The 20,562-nt window shown below is 38.9% G+C and overlaps 1 protein-coding gene across 3 annotated transcripts in view; it reads left to right on the forward strand.

Annotated features, from left to right (window-relative positions):
• EFCAB5 (EF-hand calcium binding domain 5) overlaps nucleotides 1–20,562 on the forward strand; it is a 146,016-nt gene that overhangs the window by 123,423 nt on the left and 2,031 nt on the right. For all 3 annotated transcript variants that reach the window (XM_056819579.1, XM_056819578.1, XM_056819580.1), the window contains exons 19-23: nucleotides 2,711–2,863; nucleotides 9,388–9,491; nucleotides 15,236–15,489; nucleotides 16,514–16,794; nucleotides 16,877–16,973. In XM_056819579.1, coding sequence (XP_056675557.1) covers nucleotides 2,711–2,863; nucleotides 9,388–9,491; nucleotides 15,236–15,489; nucleotides 16,514–16,794; nucleotides 16,877–16,973 — 889 coding nt within the window. The remainder of the gene's footprint in view (nucleotides 1–2,710; nucleotides 2,864–9,387; nucleotides 9,492–15,235; nucleotides 15,490–16,513; nucleotides 16,795–16,876; nucleotides 16,974–20,562) is intronic.

The raw sequence follows: 20,562 nt of genomic DNA on the forward strand, positions 1-20,562 counted from the left end.
AATATTTCAAGCAGGCAGCAATACATGAATGAAGCTCTGAAGGATGCTAAGCATCCTGAAGCAGAAGTCAGGAGAATGTGCATCCCACATGCCATAAGTTAACCAACATGGCTCTAGGGTGAAGGGAAAGACAAAGGGAAGGCAAAGGAAGAAGAGTACCCTACTGACAGTTCTGCCTCCTGGCTATCCTGGATAGGATCTAGGTGGCTTGGGGTCCATGGAGAGGGGCAAAGAGAGACCAAAGCATAAATGGAGAGTTCTTTAACCAAGTTTAGTCCAAATGGGGGTGAGGGGTTTCCCAGACCAATGTGGAGCTGAATGAGAGGAGCAGCATGGTACAGAGCCTCAATATGAAAAAGAAAATCCTTCACTGGTACTATGAATAATGTGGACTATGCAGGTCCAGGGAAGGAAGTGGAATCTCTGTCAACCCCAAGTGCTTCCCCCTTGCAGAGCAGCTCAACCCTAGTGTAGTGGTATTAGTCTGGGGAACTGGAAGGTCTTTGAAGAAGATGGGACTCAAAGGGAGGGTCTAGCAGTGCTCAGGGCCATCCCCTTGCAGTTAACCTCACTCTCCTGGTTAGGGTTACGGTAAGTGTGGAGTGTGATACAGGCCCCTGTGAGGTATAACCTCACCTGCTTCACCAGGAAGGGAAAAGGAGTTGGCTTGACTTTCTATGAAGTCAATTATGTGCCCCCAGTATTATTTTAGTTGGATTGAATCTCAATTCTCTGCTATATTTGACATTTTGCTAGTCTGAGTATTTACATTAGAGGCAAAGGTTCTTTTTTTAGTTTTGTAGAGAACTAGCTACAAACCAAATCCCAGTGTTCCCAGGTGAACTCTGGTGGGGGGGCATAAGCCAAGGGGGAGAGAGCTGTTGAGAAGTCCTCCCGATTGAATGTGATGCATGTAAACAGCAGAGAGGTTTTGTTCTTCCAGGAAATGTGAGGAGACAGAGAAGAGTAGAGCCTCAAGGCCTGTAAGCCATAACTGTATCTAAACAAAAAAATGAAAAAGACAGAAAACACAAAGGCACAGGACGTTTGGCACTTCAGACAGACTTGGAAAAGAAAAGAAAAGAAACAAACAAAAAGAGCCATCCTCTAGGTGCAATTCCAAGAAATGACCAGCAGAGAGCGCAGCAAACTAGCAGTTGCCATTCTTTTTTTTTTCCCCAAAGTTTAATTGATTTTCTCAAAGATGCACCCAGCATTAGTGAATGAGTTGAAACCATTAGGATAACTTCTTGTTTTGTTATTTTTAAGTTTTAAAAAAATCATTCTGAATTTTGTGCAAAATTCAACATGAAAATACATTTAAAACTATTTATCATAAATGACACATTAACATGATCCTACATCACAACATGATGTACAGAAGTTGTCTCCTTTGACCCATATAACAACTCTGTGAAGAAAGTGCTGTTTTATCTCTGATACGAGGGATGAGAAAATGTGAGGACTACAGAGATTAAGTGACTTGATGGGGTGTCAAGTCCAATACCTTTCCCACTACACCTGGGAGGAAATGTACAAGTCATATAGCCTAACACCTTCCTGGTACTGAGGACAAAACTGATACCAAGATAGGGGGAGCAACTTGCTAAAAAATGGCACCTCTCTCTCTCTCTCTCTCTCTCTCTCTCTCTCTCTCTCTCTCTCTCTCTCCCTCCCTCCTTCCCTCCCTCCCTCTCTCCCTCTCTCTCTCCCTCTATCTCTCTCTCCCTCTCTCCTTCTCTCCCTCCCTGTATCTCTCTCTCCCTCTCTCCCTCCCTCCTTCTCTCCCTCCCTCCCTCCCTCCCTCCCTCCCTCTCTCTCTCTCTCTCTCTCTCTCTCTCCCTCCCTCCCTCCCTCTCTCTCTCTCTCTCTCTCTCTCCCTCCCTCCCTCCCTCTCTCTCTCTCTCTCTCTCTCCCTCCCTCCCTCCCTCCCTCTCTCTCTCTCTCTCTCTCTCTCTCTCTCCCTCCCTCCCTCCCTCCCTCCCTCCCTCTCTCTCTCTCTCTCTCTCTCTCTCTCTCTCTCTCTCTCTCTCTCTCTCTCTCTCTCTCCCTTCCTCCCTCCCTCCCTCTCCATCTCCCTGTCTCTCTCTCTCTCTCTCTCTCTCTCTCTCTCTCTCTCTCTCTCTCTCTCTCTCTCTCTTGCTCCCTCCCTCTCACTCCCTTTTCCTCTCCTCACCCTCTCCCTCCCTCCTATCTATCTTTTTTACTATAACCCAGGCTTCCTTATTTCTAGTCCAGAGCTCTTTCTGTTACATCACTCTGCCTCCTTCAAAGCTGATGAATAGAGCAAGATATTAAAAAACAGACGAGAATTTGGAGTTTTAAATAATTCAGCAGCTAATATCAACTAATAACCTGAAAACTGGTTTGGTTTGACACCATTGGCATCAAAGACACTCTGTGGATGCTGATCTGGTGATATTGGTCCAAAAGGAGAAGCAACTCAATATATAAGACATGGACCTGACCTTGCATTCAGGATGATCTCTATTTTAGCCCTTCCTCTGACACATATGAACTGTGTCACCCTAGACAAGTCTCTTAACCTCTTGGTACCTCAAATAACTATAAGTCCCAGATAAGTTGTCAGTTTTAATTGATGGTTTGGGAGTACTTTAAGGCATTTTTAAACTGGGAGTTCCTGGCACTGATGAAATTAATTAAATAAATAAGTTTTTTTTAAATGAGCCAATTTTGTCTGTTCATTCAGGGTGTAGCCAATGCATTCAGTATTGCCTACCACCACATCCATAGCCGGGAACACATCTTACATGTGATAGCAACTGCTGCTGGCTGGCTCCGAATTGTAACACCTAGTATCAAGAACCTCACCACCTTCCTGGTGGAAGCTGGACCAGACTATGTAAGTAATGCCAGACAGAATCAAGCTTCTAGGATATGATGGAATCTGTAACCATTATTGACTTTTTGTTATATGTAAATGGGAGCATTTTTAATTTAGCTAGTGTTCACTAGATTCATCTTCATACCTGGTTTTCTTGTTTAAGTCCCCCAAAAGTACTGGATCTATGATGTAATATGATATTCCTGGATTATATTTGAGAGGCAAATGTTTTCTAATTGAAATAACCTTAGACCAGGGTCAGAAGAAGACTTGGGTTATTACCTTGGTTCTACTATGTATAATCCTGGGATCAAGAGGTTCTTCAACCTTTCTAAGCCTTAGTGAAGAATGAAATGTGTCTACATGAAGTCCAGTCAACAAGCACCCATTTAAAAAAAACCCTTATCTTTGATCCAAGTATCAATTCGAAGACATAAGAGTGGCAAGGGCTAAGCAGATCAGGTTTGAATCTGAGGCCAGATTTGAACCAGATCCTCTCAACTTCAGGCCTGATACTTTATCCACTGTGCTACATATTTGCTTTTTAAACCATTGTTTTACATCCAATTTCCAGGAGACATTTGTTATGTAGAGCTAAAAAATAAACCAGCTCAGGGTATAGTTTGGATTTTATTTTAGCATTCATAGATTTATAGCTAGAAGAGAACTTTGGGGTTACTTAGACCAATCCCCTCATTTTACAGATATAGAAACCAAGACCTTGAGAGGTAAAGGGAATTGCCCAAGATCACACAAGTAGTGTGAGAAAGAATTTGAACCCAAGTCCTCTGATACCAATTCCAAGATTCTTTTTATTCATTGCAAACTCTCATTTATAGGTCTATCCTCATAGCCAAGGGAGATGGTTGGAATTGTTGGCTCATTCATCCATCCCTTCACCAAATGTTTGTTGGTACTAACATGAACATATTGCTATGTTGGAGGATCAACAAAGTTGAATATAACACTGTTCTTTCAGTAAACGAGTTTATGATTATAGGTGGGTATGGGAGGAGGGCTCAGGATAAGGTCAATACATACACTTAAAGTTAAATCCAAATGTGACAGGCTATTATAGTATGAAGTTCCCAATAGTTCTAGAGGGAGAGAGAGATCCAGGAGTACTGGAACCAGCTAATGACACCTTCTTGAGAGCCAATGATTAAATCTTCAGGGTGAGCATCTATGCTTTAGAAATTGTCAAATGCTACAAACCATTTTGTTAATTGTCTAGACTTCAGAAAGTGATAGAGAAAATGTTAATTATACACATTAAGCTTAAGGCATAACTTTTCATTATGTTAAATTTCAATAAATTACATTAAATTCATAAATTTTCAAAGAGTCTGTTGTTAAAGATTTAATAGCACATCCCTGGAGAGATCACTGTGGTTGTCAACTAGACTGGGCTAAGTATCAAAACAGAAGTTATGCCTTAACCATACTATGATAGAACCTCACTCATTCAGAGCTCACTCAGCAGTGTGGGACAATGGAGACAATGCTGGCCCTGGAGTCTGAGACCCTGGGTTGGTCTCTGGCCTTTGAGACTTACTGCTCATGTGACCTTGGGCAAATCGCCCATCTCCATCTTCAGTACCCTTATCTGAAAAATGAGGGGTTATACTGAATTTTCTCAAGGGTCCCTTCCAACTCTAAAATTCAATTGTATTTGGAACACAACCAAAATAGTCAAGAATATAACCAAGAATCAGAAAGTAAGCACAAAAGGCTTCTGGGCACACAAAATAAATGACAGAGTCCAAGAACTAAAGGTTTATGTAGTTTATATATAGGAATAACCCAGCTAAAATTATCCTTGGACTAGATATCTTTCTAACAAACTTAATGATCAACTTTTTTTTCAACCCACAGTAGTTCTGGAGCAGTAAATTAGAGAGCTGGGGAAGGTCTAGAAATGCGATCTGCACCTAAGTGCTGTCCAAGGTCTAGCTTAGTCAAGAACTCAGGAGTAGCTGTCCAGTGCTGGAATCGACAATCCCTTCAAATAGAGGCCACATGCTTCTCTTGGTAGCTGCAGGCCATTGGTCTTGTCCTTCTCGCAGGCTTGCAGAGCTGCTACCAGGGACCACTGAGGAATTCAAGGCTCAAACTGGTTACAATTGAACTAACCAATTCCTAAGCTTTCTGGGAATGTTTCTTTTAGATGTTTCATTTTTTGTTTATATCTTTCATTGTTTTCCCCCTGTAGAATATAAGCCTTTTAAGGGCAGGGACTACCCAGCTCACCTTTGTTTGTGTGTCATCAGCACCGAGTTTACATTCCACAAAGAGGAAACAGCATAATCAAAAATAAATGACATAGTATATGTACAAAGTACGCAGTGATTTTGGAGAAGACACTTAACTGAGGGAATCAGGAAATATATATGTATTTTTATATATGTATATAATTAGGCATATATATTTATATTTATGTGTGTTTGTACATGTGCATATACACATAAATACTTATATATAATCAGACATACTTTTATGTTTGTGTTTGTACATAAAGGAGAGAGAGAGACAGACAGAGACAGAGACAGAGGGACAGACAGAGACAGAGACAGAGAGAGAAAGCTGATCCACTGATCTATCTCTCATGGGAGGCAGGGGGGCTCCTCAATTAGTATGTGAACTCCTTGAGAGCTTAATTGTCCATATCCTGCAGTTAAATGTGTTAAACATACATACATAAATGCATACATACATATAGGATTACAGAATCATAGATTTAGAACTAGAAGAGACCTTACCAGTCATCTTATATGACCTCCTACTGTTATAGAGCAGGAAATTGAGGCTTAGAGGGAGCTTAATGAGGATAGATTTAGAAATGCAAGGGAACTTAGAGGACAATTCATCCTGTATTTTATAGAAAAGGAAACTGACCCAGAGAGGTTTTGTGACTTGCCTTGTACCCAGGGTCCCACAAATAAGTGTCAGAGGTGGTATTTGGGCCCAGTTCCTTCTCAATCCCATGGATAATATATTTTCTGTTGCTTCCTATGGACATCATTGGTAACATGCTAAAGTCTCTTATTTCCTACCATATATCTTTACTTTGCCCTTTGAGTCACCCGCAAGTTTGATTTTATTTGGAGATGAAATTTTTTCATGAGGAGCTATTTAGCATTACTGGGAGGATGCTACTTTAAAAAGAAGAGCTTTGGAGTCAGGAATGATCATTGAAAAAACTATTTAGTCCCTTTTTTGCAGAAGTAGGGGGAACTATGGGTATGGAACACTGAATATACTTTTGGATTTGTTTGATGCATTTTTTAGGTTTTGCTTAAGCTGCTCCCCTCATTTCTCCCTTTTTAATACCTTATTACAAGGAATGGATCTCTGTGGAATAGATGGAGGGGAATTATATTTGGAAATAAAGCTTAGATTAAAAGATATCAATACTTTTAAAAAGGATAAAGTAAAAAAGGAAGGCACTCTTCAACTCCTCAAGTGTCCTCCAATCCATTCCCTTCCTCCTCTTCAATTCTGGGCCCAGAATTGTAACACAATTCTGTATCACCACATTTTGCAATAATTGAGCCTCATGAAGACAGCCCTATACCATCAACACAAGGTTAAATTATTCATAGTGTACTTTATTTAATAAGACCATGAAGTATGGAATGTTTCAGAAAGAAATCCATCAAAAATTGTTTAGAAGAAGTTTGGGTGCTTAAAAGGGTAAACTTTGAATTCCCAAGACACCTTATTTTTCTATATCCCTGGACCAATGAAATGTTAGAGCATGTGAGTCATAATTTTGTACATTAAACATCCATTGTATCTAGTTTCTTTCCTTTCTCACTAGTTAAAAGAGTTTCAGGATCAATTATTATTATATATATTTTTGGACCATTTTTCTTTTTCTTTTGGGCCAGACTTGTGATCTCAACAGAATAGGGAACTCCTATTAAAAAGTGTGATATAATGGAACGAAGGCTCCCTTTGGAGTCAGAGGGCTTTAGGTTCAAATTCTAGTTCTGTCACATGCTTGCTAGGGGATCTTAGGCAAGGGAGATAACCTTTATGGATCTCAAGTTCCTTATATTCAAAATGAAGAAATTAGACTAGATCACTGGTGTCAAAATCAGATAGAAACAGAAATCACAAACCATACATAAGGATTCCTGCAGGTACATATTGACTTAGAAAATCACATATCAACATTCTCTGTTTTATAGTAATTTTCCCCATAAAATTTCCAACATCTTAAAAATCATTACCTTCTTTTGATACCAAGTATGGGTTCCAAGGCAGAAGAACAGTAAGGACAAGGCAATAGGGGTTAAGTGAGTCATCTAGGGTCACCTAGCTAGGAAATGTCCAAGGCCAGATTTGAACCCAGGTCCTTCCACCTCCAGGCTTGGTGTTCTTCCATTGTACTACCCACCTGCTCCCCTATTAACATTTTAATTTATTTCAGACCACACTGGAAAGGGTTGTAGACTACATGTGATCCTTTGTGTTTGATCTCTCTGGAATGCATGATTTCTAAGCTCCCTTGCATTTATGATTCTATGAATTTATAGTTTTGGAGAGCTGCCTGGGATCCTTATGAGGAAGATTATGAGAGTTACACACTGTCACACACGCACAGCCAATATGTGTTGAACCCAGAGTTGTCCTGACTCCTTGAAAGACTCTCATTGGGTCACAGAGCAATGGACTACATAGGTATAAATACAACGGCACCTCAGGGTTCTACATCAGGAGAGAAAACGATAAAGACTAGACTTGTGATTTCATCAAGGTTATAAAACTCCCTCCAACAATGTAGATCAGGAGCAGCTAGTTAGCATGGTGGATTGAGCACCAGGCCTAGAGTCCAGAGGTCCTGATTTCAAATCTGATCTTAGGCTCTTCCTAGCTATGTGACCTGGACAAATCACTTAACCCCAATTTCCTGGTCTTTGCTGTTCTTCTGTCTTAGAATTAATACTAAGACAGAAGATAAAGGTTTAAGAAAACAACAATGTAGGTAAGTGTCTTGATAATGTATATTCTTTTTTAAATTTTATTTTTTCCATAAGACAATTTTTAATCTTCATTTTCTGACATTTGGCAATCCATATTCTCTTTCCCTCCCACCCCTTTTCCCTTTCCAAGAAATCAGGTAATATGATATAAATTATACATATATTATCATATAATACATATTTCTATGTTCATCATGTTGTGAAACAAGATACATATTGCTTACACTAGAGAAAAATTCATGGAGGAAATAAAATGAAGATTGCTATGTTTCTATCTGCATTTGGACTCCATATGTTCCTTCTATGGTGGTGAATATCCTTTTTTTGTCATGAATCTCTTGGAGTTATCCTGGATCCTTGCTTTATTAATAATAGTTAAGTCAGGGGGAAGCTGGGTAGCTCAGTGGATTGAGAGCCAGATCTAGAGATGGGAAGTCCTGGGTTCAAATTTGGCCTCAGATATTTCCTAGCTATGTGACCCTGGGCAAGTTGCTTAACCCCCATTACCTAGCCTTGGAACCAATACACAGTATTGAAATACACAGTATTGATTCCAAGATGGAAGGTGAGGATTAAAAAAAATAAAAATAATAGTTATCATTCACAGTTAATCATCATACATTGTTGGTTCTGTGTAAAATGTTCTGGTTACATCACTTTGCATAACTTCATATAAATCTTTCCAGGGTTTTTTGTGATTGTCTTATTTAGTGAAGTCTTTCTACTGTTCTCTGCAGGATCTCTTTTTGGTCTAGGGTAGGAGTTTTTACCCTTTATATTCATCTGATAAAGCCCAAAGACTGATTCTGTAAAGATTAAAATTTAGGGGGAGACTGAGGCAGGTAGAAATTTGTTTCTCTCTGCAAGGAGTATTATATTTTTATGAGGTTTATTAAAGGTTAAGGATTAAAGAAAATACAGAATAAGAAAAACACATGCCTAGGCCAGAGGCCTAGACAAGATAACCTCACATCATGAAAGAGACGCGTCTGCTCCAAAACGGAAGTCCAAAAGAGCCCGAGCCTATTCACAACCAGGTTTAAATACCCCATCTCGCTCTTGGCCCAGGTGAGATTACAAAGCATTCTGGGGAAGTGGAGCAAAGGCTTGTGGGGATTTCAAGTCCTGGATTCGAATCTATTTTTACAATTCTCAGAATAATATTTTTTATATTATCCAAGAAGATATAAAGATTGTTGAAATTATATAAATTTCACTTAGAAGTTAGTGAGACAACTTATAATCTTAAAGAGTTGCCGAATCTTGGGAGATGGATTTGTTTAGTCACACTAGACAGCATGTATCAGTGACAGGGCCTGAACTCAGGTCTTTCTGGCTTCAAAGCAAGCTCTCTAGACATTAAACTATATTCCCTCTCCTTAATTCTTCCCCTACTCCCCTACCCCCTTTCCATTCCTAATCAAAAGAGTCCCTGAACACACTATTGTAGTTTTCCTCCAAGAAAAGTGCAATATTATCAATCCCATCTTCACAACACACAGGGAACTAATTTTTACTGCACTGAAATCTCTCTTCTCCATTCCTCCTCTCAAGGAATCAGATTATGCTCTTCAAAAAATTATGTACCTGGATAATAAAAAACGTATGGAAGTCTTCTCCCAGCCTTCTATTATCTACAGAAAGGAGAGTCTATTCAGGTATGTAGATGAGACTCTTTTGGTCCCATACAGCTATTAGAGCATAGATAACACTGCATGACAGGAAGCCAGCCCCTCGGTGATGGATGATCAATTCAATTGCCTGGATCAAAGTGTGGGTGGGTAGACACTTCCATCTCCTTCATCCCCAAACAGCCAGAAGATGGCATCTGCCACCCATGATGAGCAAAGGAACAACTAGGGAAACCTTCCTGAGCTTTTTCCTTGACAGAGTAGAAAAAAAAGTTAAAAGGTAGCCTGATGACAAAAGTCAGTAACCCTCTTCCTTTAATAGGATGTATCTGCTAATTAATGTGGGCGTCCTCTGAACATATTGAATGTTTGGATCAGGAGAAGAAAAGGCTATTTACTGACTCTAACCCATCTTGAACTTGCTTTGAATTAGTGTTACCTATGGAATACAATGAAGCACCCATTAGCTAAGGGTACCTACAAAACAATGATCTCAAAACAATGCCAGCTATCTTCAGTAATCGAGGACTAGTGATTTCACTGGTATCAGGAAGTCCAGGAGCAGGAGACTCCCTCTCTCTGCCAACATAGGTTGGAAACTGCACTGCAGTCTTTAATCTTAGGGAGTCATTGGGGGACACCAAAAGGTTAAGTGATGTGCCCAGAGTCAAAGAGTCTGTGTCTCAAAGGAGAAGTCTCCTGACTCTGCTCCATTTGTCATCCACATTGACTCTCTTCAAGTTAGCATTGTCTTCAGCAATATCATCATCAGATATTTATTAAATGCCTATTAAATAAAAAGTAATGGATAGAGAATGTACCTTAGAGTGAGGAAGCTGAGTTCAAATCCTGCTTGTGCCACATATATTACAAAGAAACAAAAAAGGAATTTTCTTTCTTTCTTTTCATCAGAAATGCTTAGAAGTCTTCTATTTCATTAAATAGACACCCCCCCCCCATCATTATGCTCAGTTTTTCTGGGGAGATAATTCTTTATTATAATCTCAAATACTTTGCCTTCCATAATTTCATATTCCAAGTCCTCCAGCCGTTTAATGTAAATCACATCTGCTAGGTCCTATGTAACCCTGTCTTTTACTACAGGATATTTGATTTTTTTCTGGCTGCTATAGTATTTTCTCCTTGGCCTGGAAACTCTGGAATTTGGCTATAATAGTCCTGGAAGCTTTTATTTTGGGATCTCTTTCAGGAGGTAATCAGTGGATTCTTTCCATTTCTGTTTTCCTGTTCTGTTTGAGAATATCAGGACAGTTTTCCCTAATGATTTTTTAAAAATATGATATCTAGGCTCTTTTTTTGATCACGGCTTTCAGGTAATGCAATGATTCTTAGATTACTTCTTCTGGATCTGTTTCCAGCTCTGTTTTTTCACCCAGAAAGAGATTTCACATTTTCTATTTTTTTTTTCATTTTTTTCACTTTGTTTTATTGTTTCCTGATGTCCTATAGAGTCATTAGTTCCATTTGCTTGATTCTCATTTTTAGGGAGTTATTTTATTCATGAGCATTTTTATCTCCTTTTCCACTTGCCCAATTCTACTTTTGAAGGAATTGTTTTCCTCAGTGTAATTTTTCTCAAGATGTTGACTCTTTCTCTGAGATATTTTCCCAATTTTTCTTCCACCTCTCTTACTATTTGATTTTTGAGCTCTTCTGGTAGTTCTTTTGAGGCCCGATATCCTTTCAAACTTTCCCTTGAGTTTTCACATGTTTCCATTTTGGCATTGTTCTCATTTGTATTTTGATCTTCCCTGTCACTAACATAAGCTTCTAAGGTCAGTTGTTTCCTTGTGTTTTGCTTATTTTTCTGTTTGTTTTTTTTTTTTTCATGTCCTTGCCTATATGTTAAAGTTTGGCTCTATTCCTGGGGTAGAAAAATAACTGTTCTAAGCTTTATTGTGACCTACTCTGGTGCTTGGGATTGACTTGGTTGCTTTGGAGTCCTGTGTGCTCTCTGAGGCAGCTGCATGGCAGATTTATTGTGGGGAAGCTTGCAGTTATTTTGTCCATAGGCACCTGTGCTAGATCAAGCTGAATTCCACTCCTCCCAGTGAGACTTGGTGGCACTCCATTCCTTACTTGCTATAGGACTGAGCTGGATTCTGCTCCCTTCACTGCTGGCTCCCCAGGATACAGTGTGAGCCATCTCATTCTTCCCTTTTACCCCAGTGAGATGAATCACTCCTCCTGTTTTTCCACATTGTCTTGCATTTTGAGATTTTTGTTGTATGTGTATGTGATTGTTAGAAGGTGGGTTTGGGTAAGCTCAGAGCATTCCTTACTCCACCATCTTTGCTCCCTGAAGTGGAAGTCCAAACTCATGTTTTCCTGACTGAGGGTCCACTGCTGTATCCAATATATCAACAACTGTCTCTGAGATGTTGGTGTTGAGCCTATGGAAGGAGAGACTGATAGAAATATTGAAGAGGTAGAAAGAACAGAAGTTGACAAATGATTTATGGGGAAAGGGAGGATAAATAGAAAAATAAAAGCTAACAGCAAAATCTTATAAATGAGGGTGACTTAGTGAATCATATTTGTTCCACTGATCAAAATCAGGTAGTCAGAAAGGGAAATTGTTTTTGGGAGAAAGATGAGGAGCTTGGTTTTGGACATGTTGGGTTTGATATGCTATGAGACATCCAATGTCCTATCAACAGTTTCATTTTGGGTATTACATTTGGGGAAAAGATCCGTGAGGCAATCTGGATAGAAATGCAGCAAAGGATGCTGAAAAGAGCACTGACTTTAGAAAATCAAAGGATGTGACACAGCTAGGTGGCTCAGAGGATAGAGTATCAGGCTTGTAGTCAGAAGTTCAAATATGGGTTCAAATACAACTTTCAGATATTTACTTCTTAGCTCTGTGACACTGGGCAAGTCACTTAACCCCAACTATCCAGTCTTTAACTCTCTTCTGCCTTAGAACCAATACTTGTATGAATTCTAAGAAGGAGGTAAGAGTTTTTAAAGAACATTTTAAAAAAATCAGAGGATGTGGGTTTTGATCCCAAGTCTCCATCACCCACCATCATGAGTCCACTAACCTTTGGGCAAGCCACTTAACCTTTCTTGCTCTCAGTTTTCTCATCTATATAATGATGAACTTGGCTCTGTGCTCTTGAAGATCCTCCCCAGCTCCAAATCCAGGGTCTTGTGGTCCTTAAAGGTTGCTGAAGAAATGGGAGTGAATAAAATCACTAAGGAGGAGAGAAGGTAAGAGGACTGAAGAAGGTCAAACCTCAAAGAATACCAAGGTGTCAATGAAAGACTGAACTGATAAAGAAAAAAAGGAGTAATTAGAAAAGCCAGAAGAAATGAATTACTAAGCATTTTTAAGCTCCAACTACATGCCAAGTACTGAGCCAGCCATCAGGGATATGAAGAAAAAAGTGTGATGATCTTAGTCCTCAATTAGGTTGTGCTCTATTTCTAATTAAAAAACAAAACAAAACAAAACTTTAAACTTAGCAAATACCAAATAAAATGAAGGTTTTCTTATACACCATAGACCAGAAGGAGAGACTCATCTATGAAAATCTAATTATGAAGAGCTTGCTTTTCTTAGTAAGCAGTTAATAAATTCAACAAAGGACTTTCAAAGCTATCTTACTTGTCTGTGATTCCCCTCTGGCCTCTCTTCTCATTCTTTTTTTTTTTTTAATTCTTGTTTGTTTGAGAACTCTTTCCTAGATCACCTCTTAGTCCCACTTCCCTTCATGTTCTATTTTCCAGATGAGGAAATTGAAATTCAGAGAGACCAACTTCCCCAAGATGACACAGGCTACATACTTATATTCTAGGAAAACTAGGAGAGTATAGTGTCTCAGAAGCTAAGGGAGTGTAGAGGGCACTTGGAAAGAAGAGGAAGGCCAAAAGTACTGAAGAACAATAGAAAGGACAAAGAGGATGAGGACTGAGAAAAGTTGGATTGAAGGAGCTACATTTCAGTGGATGGGGAGGGGATGCAAAAAACAGATTGCAAAGGAATGAGTGGGTGGTGAGGAAATAGATACTGGGTGTAGTCTGAGCCCCCTCTGTTCTTATTTAAGGAGATGTTCACATTTGTTTTTTCAATTTTATGCAATGATAAAAACAATAAATTATATAATATACATATGAATATGTGTATAGATAAATAGATAGATACCGACACAATAGGCACTCCCAAATTCTTTCTAGAAGTTTGGCAATGAAAGGAAGGAACTATTGCAAAAAGAATAAGTTGCCTATTTAGTGTTGCTGTGTATTAAAGCGGCTAGATTGGTATTAATTCAGTTATGGACCCATAGATCTCCCAGTTCCATATTCAAGTATTCTCAGGTAGATTGCTTTTTTCTAAATATAAAATGCATATTTCCTCTGAAGCCCTTGGTTATTTTATTAATACTGGAATTGTTGTTATAAACCTTGGAAGTATATACTCCAAAGCCATGCCAGGGACAACCATCTTGATAGGGAGACAGGCATTTGGAGTAAGAGAGGGAAATCATTCAATTAGTCAACCAACAAATATTTATTAAGCAATTACTATCTGCTGTCACTGTGGCATATTTTGGGTATACAAATAAGGTAAAAACAGTCCCTTCCCTCAGGGAGCTTCCATTCTAATGAGACAACATGGAAATAACAAAAGATTTCTGGATATATAGAGTGGTTGAAAGGTAATCCTAGAGGGGAAGGCACTTTCAGTTGAAGGAGATTGGAAAAGACCTTGAGAACATGAAATTTAAGGAGCCACGAAGAAAGCCAGGGAAACCAAGAGTGGAGATAAAAAATTTTAAAAAAGCAGGGTTCTCTAGGCTTGGAGGACAAGAAGAGAGTACAAAGTAGGCATGGGGGTAAGAGACAAGAGTGTTGTGTGTGAGCAACTACCATGATCAATTAAAAATATATTTAATTTTTTAAACCAAGCTGTATATAATAGAAAAGAATCATGTCTTATACAAACCTCTCTTTCTATTCTTTATTTAAGAAATATTCATATTTGTTGACGTTTTCAAGTTCATATAATAATAAAGATGAGTTTTAAGTATATACACGAGAACTCCCAAATTATTCCAAGTTTTCTTAACATTTGTTTTTACAACCCAATGACATCTTCTTTGCAATAAAGAAAAACAGTGATATAAAACAAATGACACAGTGACCACATGTGACTGTATCTAGAAGGAAGAAAGAGAACAAACATTTATATTAAGTATTTACTTTGTGCTAGGCCCTGTATATGTAACATTATTCACCTGTAGCCCCCATCTCTCTTCAGAAGGAGAATGGGGGATGTGCTTCCTCATGAGAGCTACAAAATTGTTTATACTCTTTCACTTGTCATCAGTCTCCCACAGCTATACAGTTAGGGTATTATTGAAAGGACAACAAAAAAAGAAAATATTCCTGGTATGATTCTTCAGAACAGTAGAAAAATGAAAAGAACTCATGCTAAACAAACTGAGGCAGAAAAACATAATGGGATATTATTATACCATAAGAAATAATGGCATTAGTTCAGATCTTGCCTTTGGACAGAGACAATGTGTATATCTGTGTCTATGTCTGTGTTTATGTCTATCTCTGTGTCTATGCTTTTCAATGGAGATACAAAGAAGTTGTATATATTGTATTATGCCTTGGACATCCTTGCCACATCTCATCCTTTGTTGGGCTGAGGCTTCTGTACTGTCACAGTATGTAGCTGTTTTGGTAGATTGCTGTCAATAGACTGAGGTGATAACATACTCTTCTGCTTTCAGAGACTACCTCTTTAAAAGCGCAGACACCTCCCAGGTGGTTTTTGCCTATGCCCTTGGGACCTATCACATAACTGCTCCACTTCGAGACAGAAAGGGCGTGGCCATGGGGGTGATTGATTTCTCCACTGGACAAAAGAAGGTGTTGCCAAATCAGGAGTACAGAGATTTACAGAAAATGCTGAAGATAGTACAAACAGCCTGCAAGGAAATACTGGGCGAAAGCACGGGAGAAATAAAGAAGCAGCAAATCCTAGGTTGGTATGGCATTTAGGGAGATGTTTCAGGGTCTTGGGTCAAGGGGTTTAGCGAGAATCAGACATGGGAAATAATGTTAAAAAAATGAATCAGACATGGGGATTCTGAGATTCTAGCTCACCACTCATTGTGTGATCTTAGGCAAGCCATTTATAATAGATGATGCCTAAGATGTCATCCAGATCTAAATCTATGAACTTTTTTTAAAGAAAATTTTATTTCATCAATTTAGAACATTATTCCTTGGTTACAAGAATCATATTCTTTCCCTCCCTCCCCTTACCCCACCTTTCTGGTAGCTGATGCGCAATTTTCACTGGGTATTACATGTGTCCTTGGTCAGAACCTATTTCCATGTTGTTGATGTTTGCACTAGGATGATCATTTGGAGTCTACATCCCCAATCATATCCCCATTGACCCATGTAATCAAGCAGTTGTTTTTCTTCTGTGTTTCTACTCCCACAGTTCTTCCTTTGGATGTGGATAGTTGTTCTTTTTTGTAAATCCCTCCAAGTTGTTCAGGATCACTGCATTGCCACTAATGGAGAAGTCCATTACATTTGATTGTACCACAGTGTCTCAGTCTCTGTGTACAATGTTCTCCTGGTTCAGCTCCTTTCACTCTGCATCACTTCCTGGAGGTCATTCCAGTTCACATGGAATCCCTCCAGTTCATTATTCCTTTGAGCACAATAATATTTCATCACCAACAGATACCACAATTTGTTCAGCCATTCCCCAATTGAAGGGCATCCCCTCATTTTCCAATTTTTGGCCACCACAAAGAATGCAGCTATGAATATTCTTGTACATGTATTTTTCCTTATTATCTCTTTGGGGTATAAACCCAGCAGTGCTATGACTGGATCAAAGGGCAGACAGTCGTATTAGTGCCCTTTGGGCATATAAACTTTTTTTTTTATAAAGAAAAAATCCAAAGAGCAATATGTCCAGTACTCCCAGATTCAAGAAAGGTATATGTCCTAGAACGTCAATAAGAGATTTTTTCCTATGATTGCAGAGATGGAATACCAAGGAGATGTACAAAAGGCAGGAATCCTCTTCTTCCGTATCATGCTGAAAGAGATCCAGGAGAGGATCCGGGAGCTTGATCCTCAGGCCTTCAAAAATTTGAAGTTTCATTCTGAAAACTTTTTGTCTTTGATATTTGATTCTTCAAACTTTGAAAAGGATGAGAAACCGCCTTCCTTGGCCCATGACATCCTTAAAGCAATCTTGTTGATCTTTAATCCAGAGTGGGAAGGTAGAGAGATGCTTGAGGACTGGAATAAGTGTAGACAGGTGAGCCCTAGAACCATGAACTCTGCTGTGTTGGACTGATAGTTTCTGCTCATCTTCTCATCCTTTTGCTCTCATTCTGCAGCTCATTACCAATGAACTGATTCAAAAGCTTTGCAACTTTGATCCCACTGCTGAATATGTGAGAGTTTATCCAGAAGTCATTGCTAAACACATCAAAAGTAAATAATCTTCATTTTCTCTATTTTTTTGCTTTAAAATAGTAATGCTGTTTTTATAGTATTAATTAAATTTTACAGTATTAATACTGATGTTTGAAAAAACCTTTCCTCTTATATTAGAATAAATACTGTGTATTGATTCCAAGGAAGAAATATGGTGAGGGTCAAATGATTTACCCATTGCACCTCAGTTAGGAAGTGTCCAAGGTCAGATTGGAACCCAGGATCTCCTGCCTCCAGGCCTGGCTCTATATCCACTGTGCTACCTAGCTGACCCCTTAATACTATTTTAGTGAAATACCTTTTCTAAAAGTAATACAACCCAATTGTAGTTCAGGTACTTGGGTTGGAATTAGGCAATTCTTTGAGAAGGAAAGGGTAACTCCATAGTATAGTGAATAGAACGCTAGGACTAGAGACAGGAAGACTCATCTTCTTGAGTTCAAATCTAGCTGTATGACCCTGGGCAAATCACTTAATCCTGTTGGCCTCAGTTTCCTCGTCTATAAAAAGGGTTGGAAAAGGAAATTGCAAACCATTCCAGTATCTCTGCAAAGAAAACTCCAAGTAGAGTTTTGAAGAGTTGGACACAACTGAACAACAACAGTTGAGAAGGAAAGTTGTTGACTGAGAGGGTTGAGGGTAAATCTTTGTATCAAATATCCCTGATAAAAAGTCATTAGATATCTAAGATATATAGGGAACTAACATAAATATGTAAGACCAAGGGCCATTTCCTAATGGAAAATGGTCAAAGGATATGACCAACAAGTCTCAAAAAAGCTACAAACTCTAAATAATCATGTGAAAGAATGTTCTAAGTAAATAAAAATAAGATAAATACAAATTAAAACATTCCAGAAAATTGGCAAAGTTGAAGAAAGATAGGTATAAGAATATATGCAATATAATTCATTCAACAAGTATTTATTTGGGGGCAGCTAAGTGGCTCTGGGGATAGAGAACTAGGTCTAGAGATGGGAAGTCCAGGGTTCAAATCTGACCTCAAAATCTTCAAAACTATGTGACCCTGGTCAAGTCACTTACCACTGCCCTAGCTCTTACCACTTTTCTGCCTTGGCATTGATACTTATATTGTATTAAAAAATAAAAGAAAGAGAGTATTTCACATACTTTTCAGTCTGGCACTTTTCTCTAGTGCCAGTCTCTGTCACAGTATCAATTCTAAAATGGAAGTTAAGGATTTGGAAAAAAAAATAGTACAACAAAAGAGTTTATTATATTCTCAGAACATAGATTCAGAGGATACAAAAATCAATGATTTCAGCAGTTGTTTCAGCAAATTTGATATAAGTAGTAATTACAGCAATAGAATGGATATAATGGAATTTCACAAAAAAAAAAGGCATGAAAGGGAAATGCAGAAGGGAAAGGTCAAATTTTATATAGCAAAGACCAGATAGCAGAAGGGGGAAATCTATACCAGGGAAGATGATAAACTAGTCGGTGAACACCAGGAAAAAAGCAGGAAGCATAGCTGGCTACTTGGGATTTTGAGCTTAAGTAAATAGAGGTAATAAAGCTGAGCCAGAAATCTTCTTATCACTAATCAGTTAGTTACTGGAGCCAAAATATGATGTCAGCAAAATTCTCCAAATTCAAGCTAAGTGACTGGCTGGTTATCGTAAGGAAATGGTGTTGGTAGAGCCAAATTAGAAAAATGCTCCTATCACATTCTCTAGGGAGACATGTACATAAATATGTATGAAATAACAGAATAGGAACTGGCTGTGTGATTTTATGGAGAATTCTCCTGTGAGAAAACTCTCTACCAATGCAATTGGTACCGATACCAATTCTTAGCAACCTTTCATCTCTAGAGAGTTTCCTAGAGCCTCAAGACCTCAAGCAATTTGCTCTGGATCATAGTGTGTGAGGCGGGATTTAAACTCAGGTGTTCCTGGCTTCAGAGTCAGCAATCTATACCTCCTCTCTTTGTACCCATGTGGACAAACTATATACCAAATAAATACAAGTGAGCCCCGGTTTCATCCGTCACCCAGCAGCTGTTGTGTAAAATCAGTTGTCCAAACCAGCCATGCCTTTTGTTAAGAGGATAGATTTTTTTTATGCCTAGAAAACTCAAGTGTTTATCTTCCTGGGTGCTTCCTGCAGCAAAGGCAAGAATAGTTCCTATTGACTTTGGCTTTTGAAGTTCATCTATGGGGCCTATTGAATGAAGAGAAATGATTAAATACAGTTTCACCTGTTCAGAAAACAGTGGTGCTCTCAGACCCTTTTCTGGGGCATTTTAAAATCTATTGAGTGGGTCGATTTTTTTTTCCCTGAAGTCTTTTTCAAGCTCCCTGGACACACACACACACACACACACACACACACACACACACACACGCACACACTTTCTAGTTCAACAGGAGTAAGAAAAATATTTTAATGAGCATTGTTCAAGGCAGTCAGGTAGCACCATGGATAGAGCACCAGATCTGGAGGGAGGTGAGGGGTGGTCTGGATTCAATTTGACCTCAGATACTTTCTAGCTGGATAGAGTCACTAAACCCCAAACTAGCCCTTACTGCTCTTCTAACCTTGGAACCAATTCTTTGTATTGATTCTAAAACAGGTCTTTATCTTAAAGAAAATTCATCCCATTAGTATTTGTTTTTGCATGGAATTAGTGGTTTTATTTGATAAGGAAAAAAAAAAAAACTAAATGGACTTCAATTCAGTCCTAATTTGAGGGAAAGCTCCAAGCTTCCCTTGGCTGGAGGAAAGTCCAAAAGAACCAGCTGATTTTATTCCAGAGTCATATCTGCCTGGGGCAAGTGTTATCCCCCTTCCTCTAAGTATCTAGTGTTCAGCCTGTTCTAGACTTCTGCTCTCTCCCTCACTCCCTCACTCCATAACTAGCCATGAGTCTTTCCATTTGGAGCTCTGGGAAGCTTTTTTTGTTTTGCCCCATGTATACCAGCTAGCTTTAATTCCCCAGTTGCTAAATGTGACGAGCTTAGACAGCTAAGCTCATCTCCCTCTTCTCAGCAGAGAGGTAGTGGACCATTGCTATGGAATGAGACATAGGCTGCCAAACCTGGTCAGTGTGTTGATTTTTTTTTTTTTGCTTAACTATCTTGGTCAAAAAAGGAAAACTCTCTGCGAATCAGGGAGAATCATTAGGAAGTGACACTACTTTTTTTTTCTTTAAAGAATCAATGCAAGAAGTTAGGATTTAATAATTGGACATTTAATTCAATACTTCCAATTATAGCCTGGTGTATTTCTAAAAGAGTGATTTCAAGGTGGGAAGGGGTCATTAGAAAGTTCTGGGGGGGAGGTAGCTGGGGGGCTCAGTGGATTGAGAGTCAGACCCAGAGACAGGAGGTCCTGGGTTCAAATTTGGCCTCAGACACTTCCTAGCTGTGTGACCCTGGGCAAGTTACTTAACCCTCATTACCTAGTCCTTACTGCTCTTCTGCCTTAGAACCAATACCCAGTATTGATTCTAAGATGGAAGGTAAGGGTTTAAAAAAAAAAAAGAAAGTTCCAGGGCTCCCGTTAAAAAATAGGTTAAAAATAGACTTTTAATTCAAAATCTCCAACATAGTCCTGTGTA

Source organism: Monodelphis domestica, chromosome 2 (genome assembly GCF_027887165.1).
Source record: "Monodelphis domestica isolate mMonDom1 chromosome 2, mMonDom1.pri, whole genome shotgun sequence".
Lineage (NCBI taxonomy): Eukaryota > Metazoa > Chordata > Mammalia > Didelphimorphia > Didelphidae > Monodelphis > Monodelphis domestica.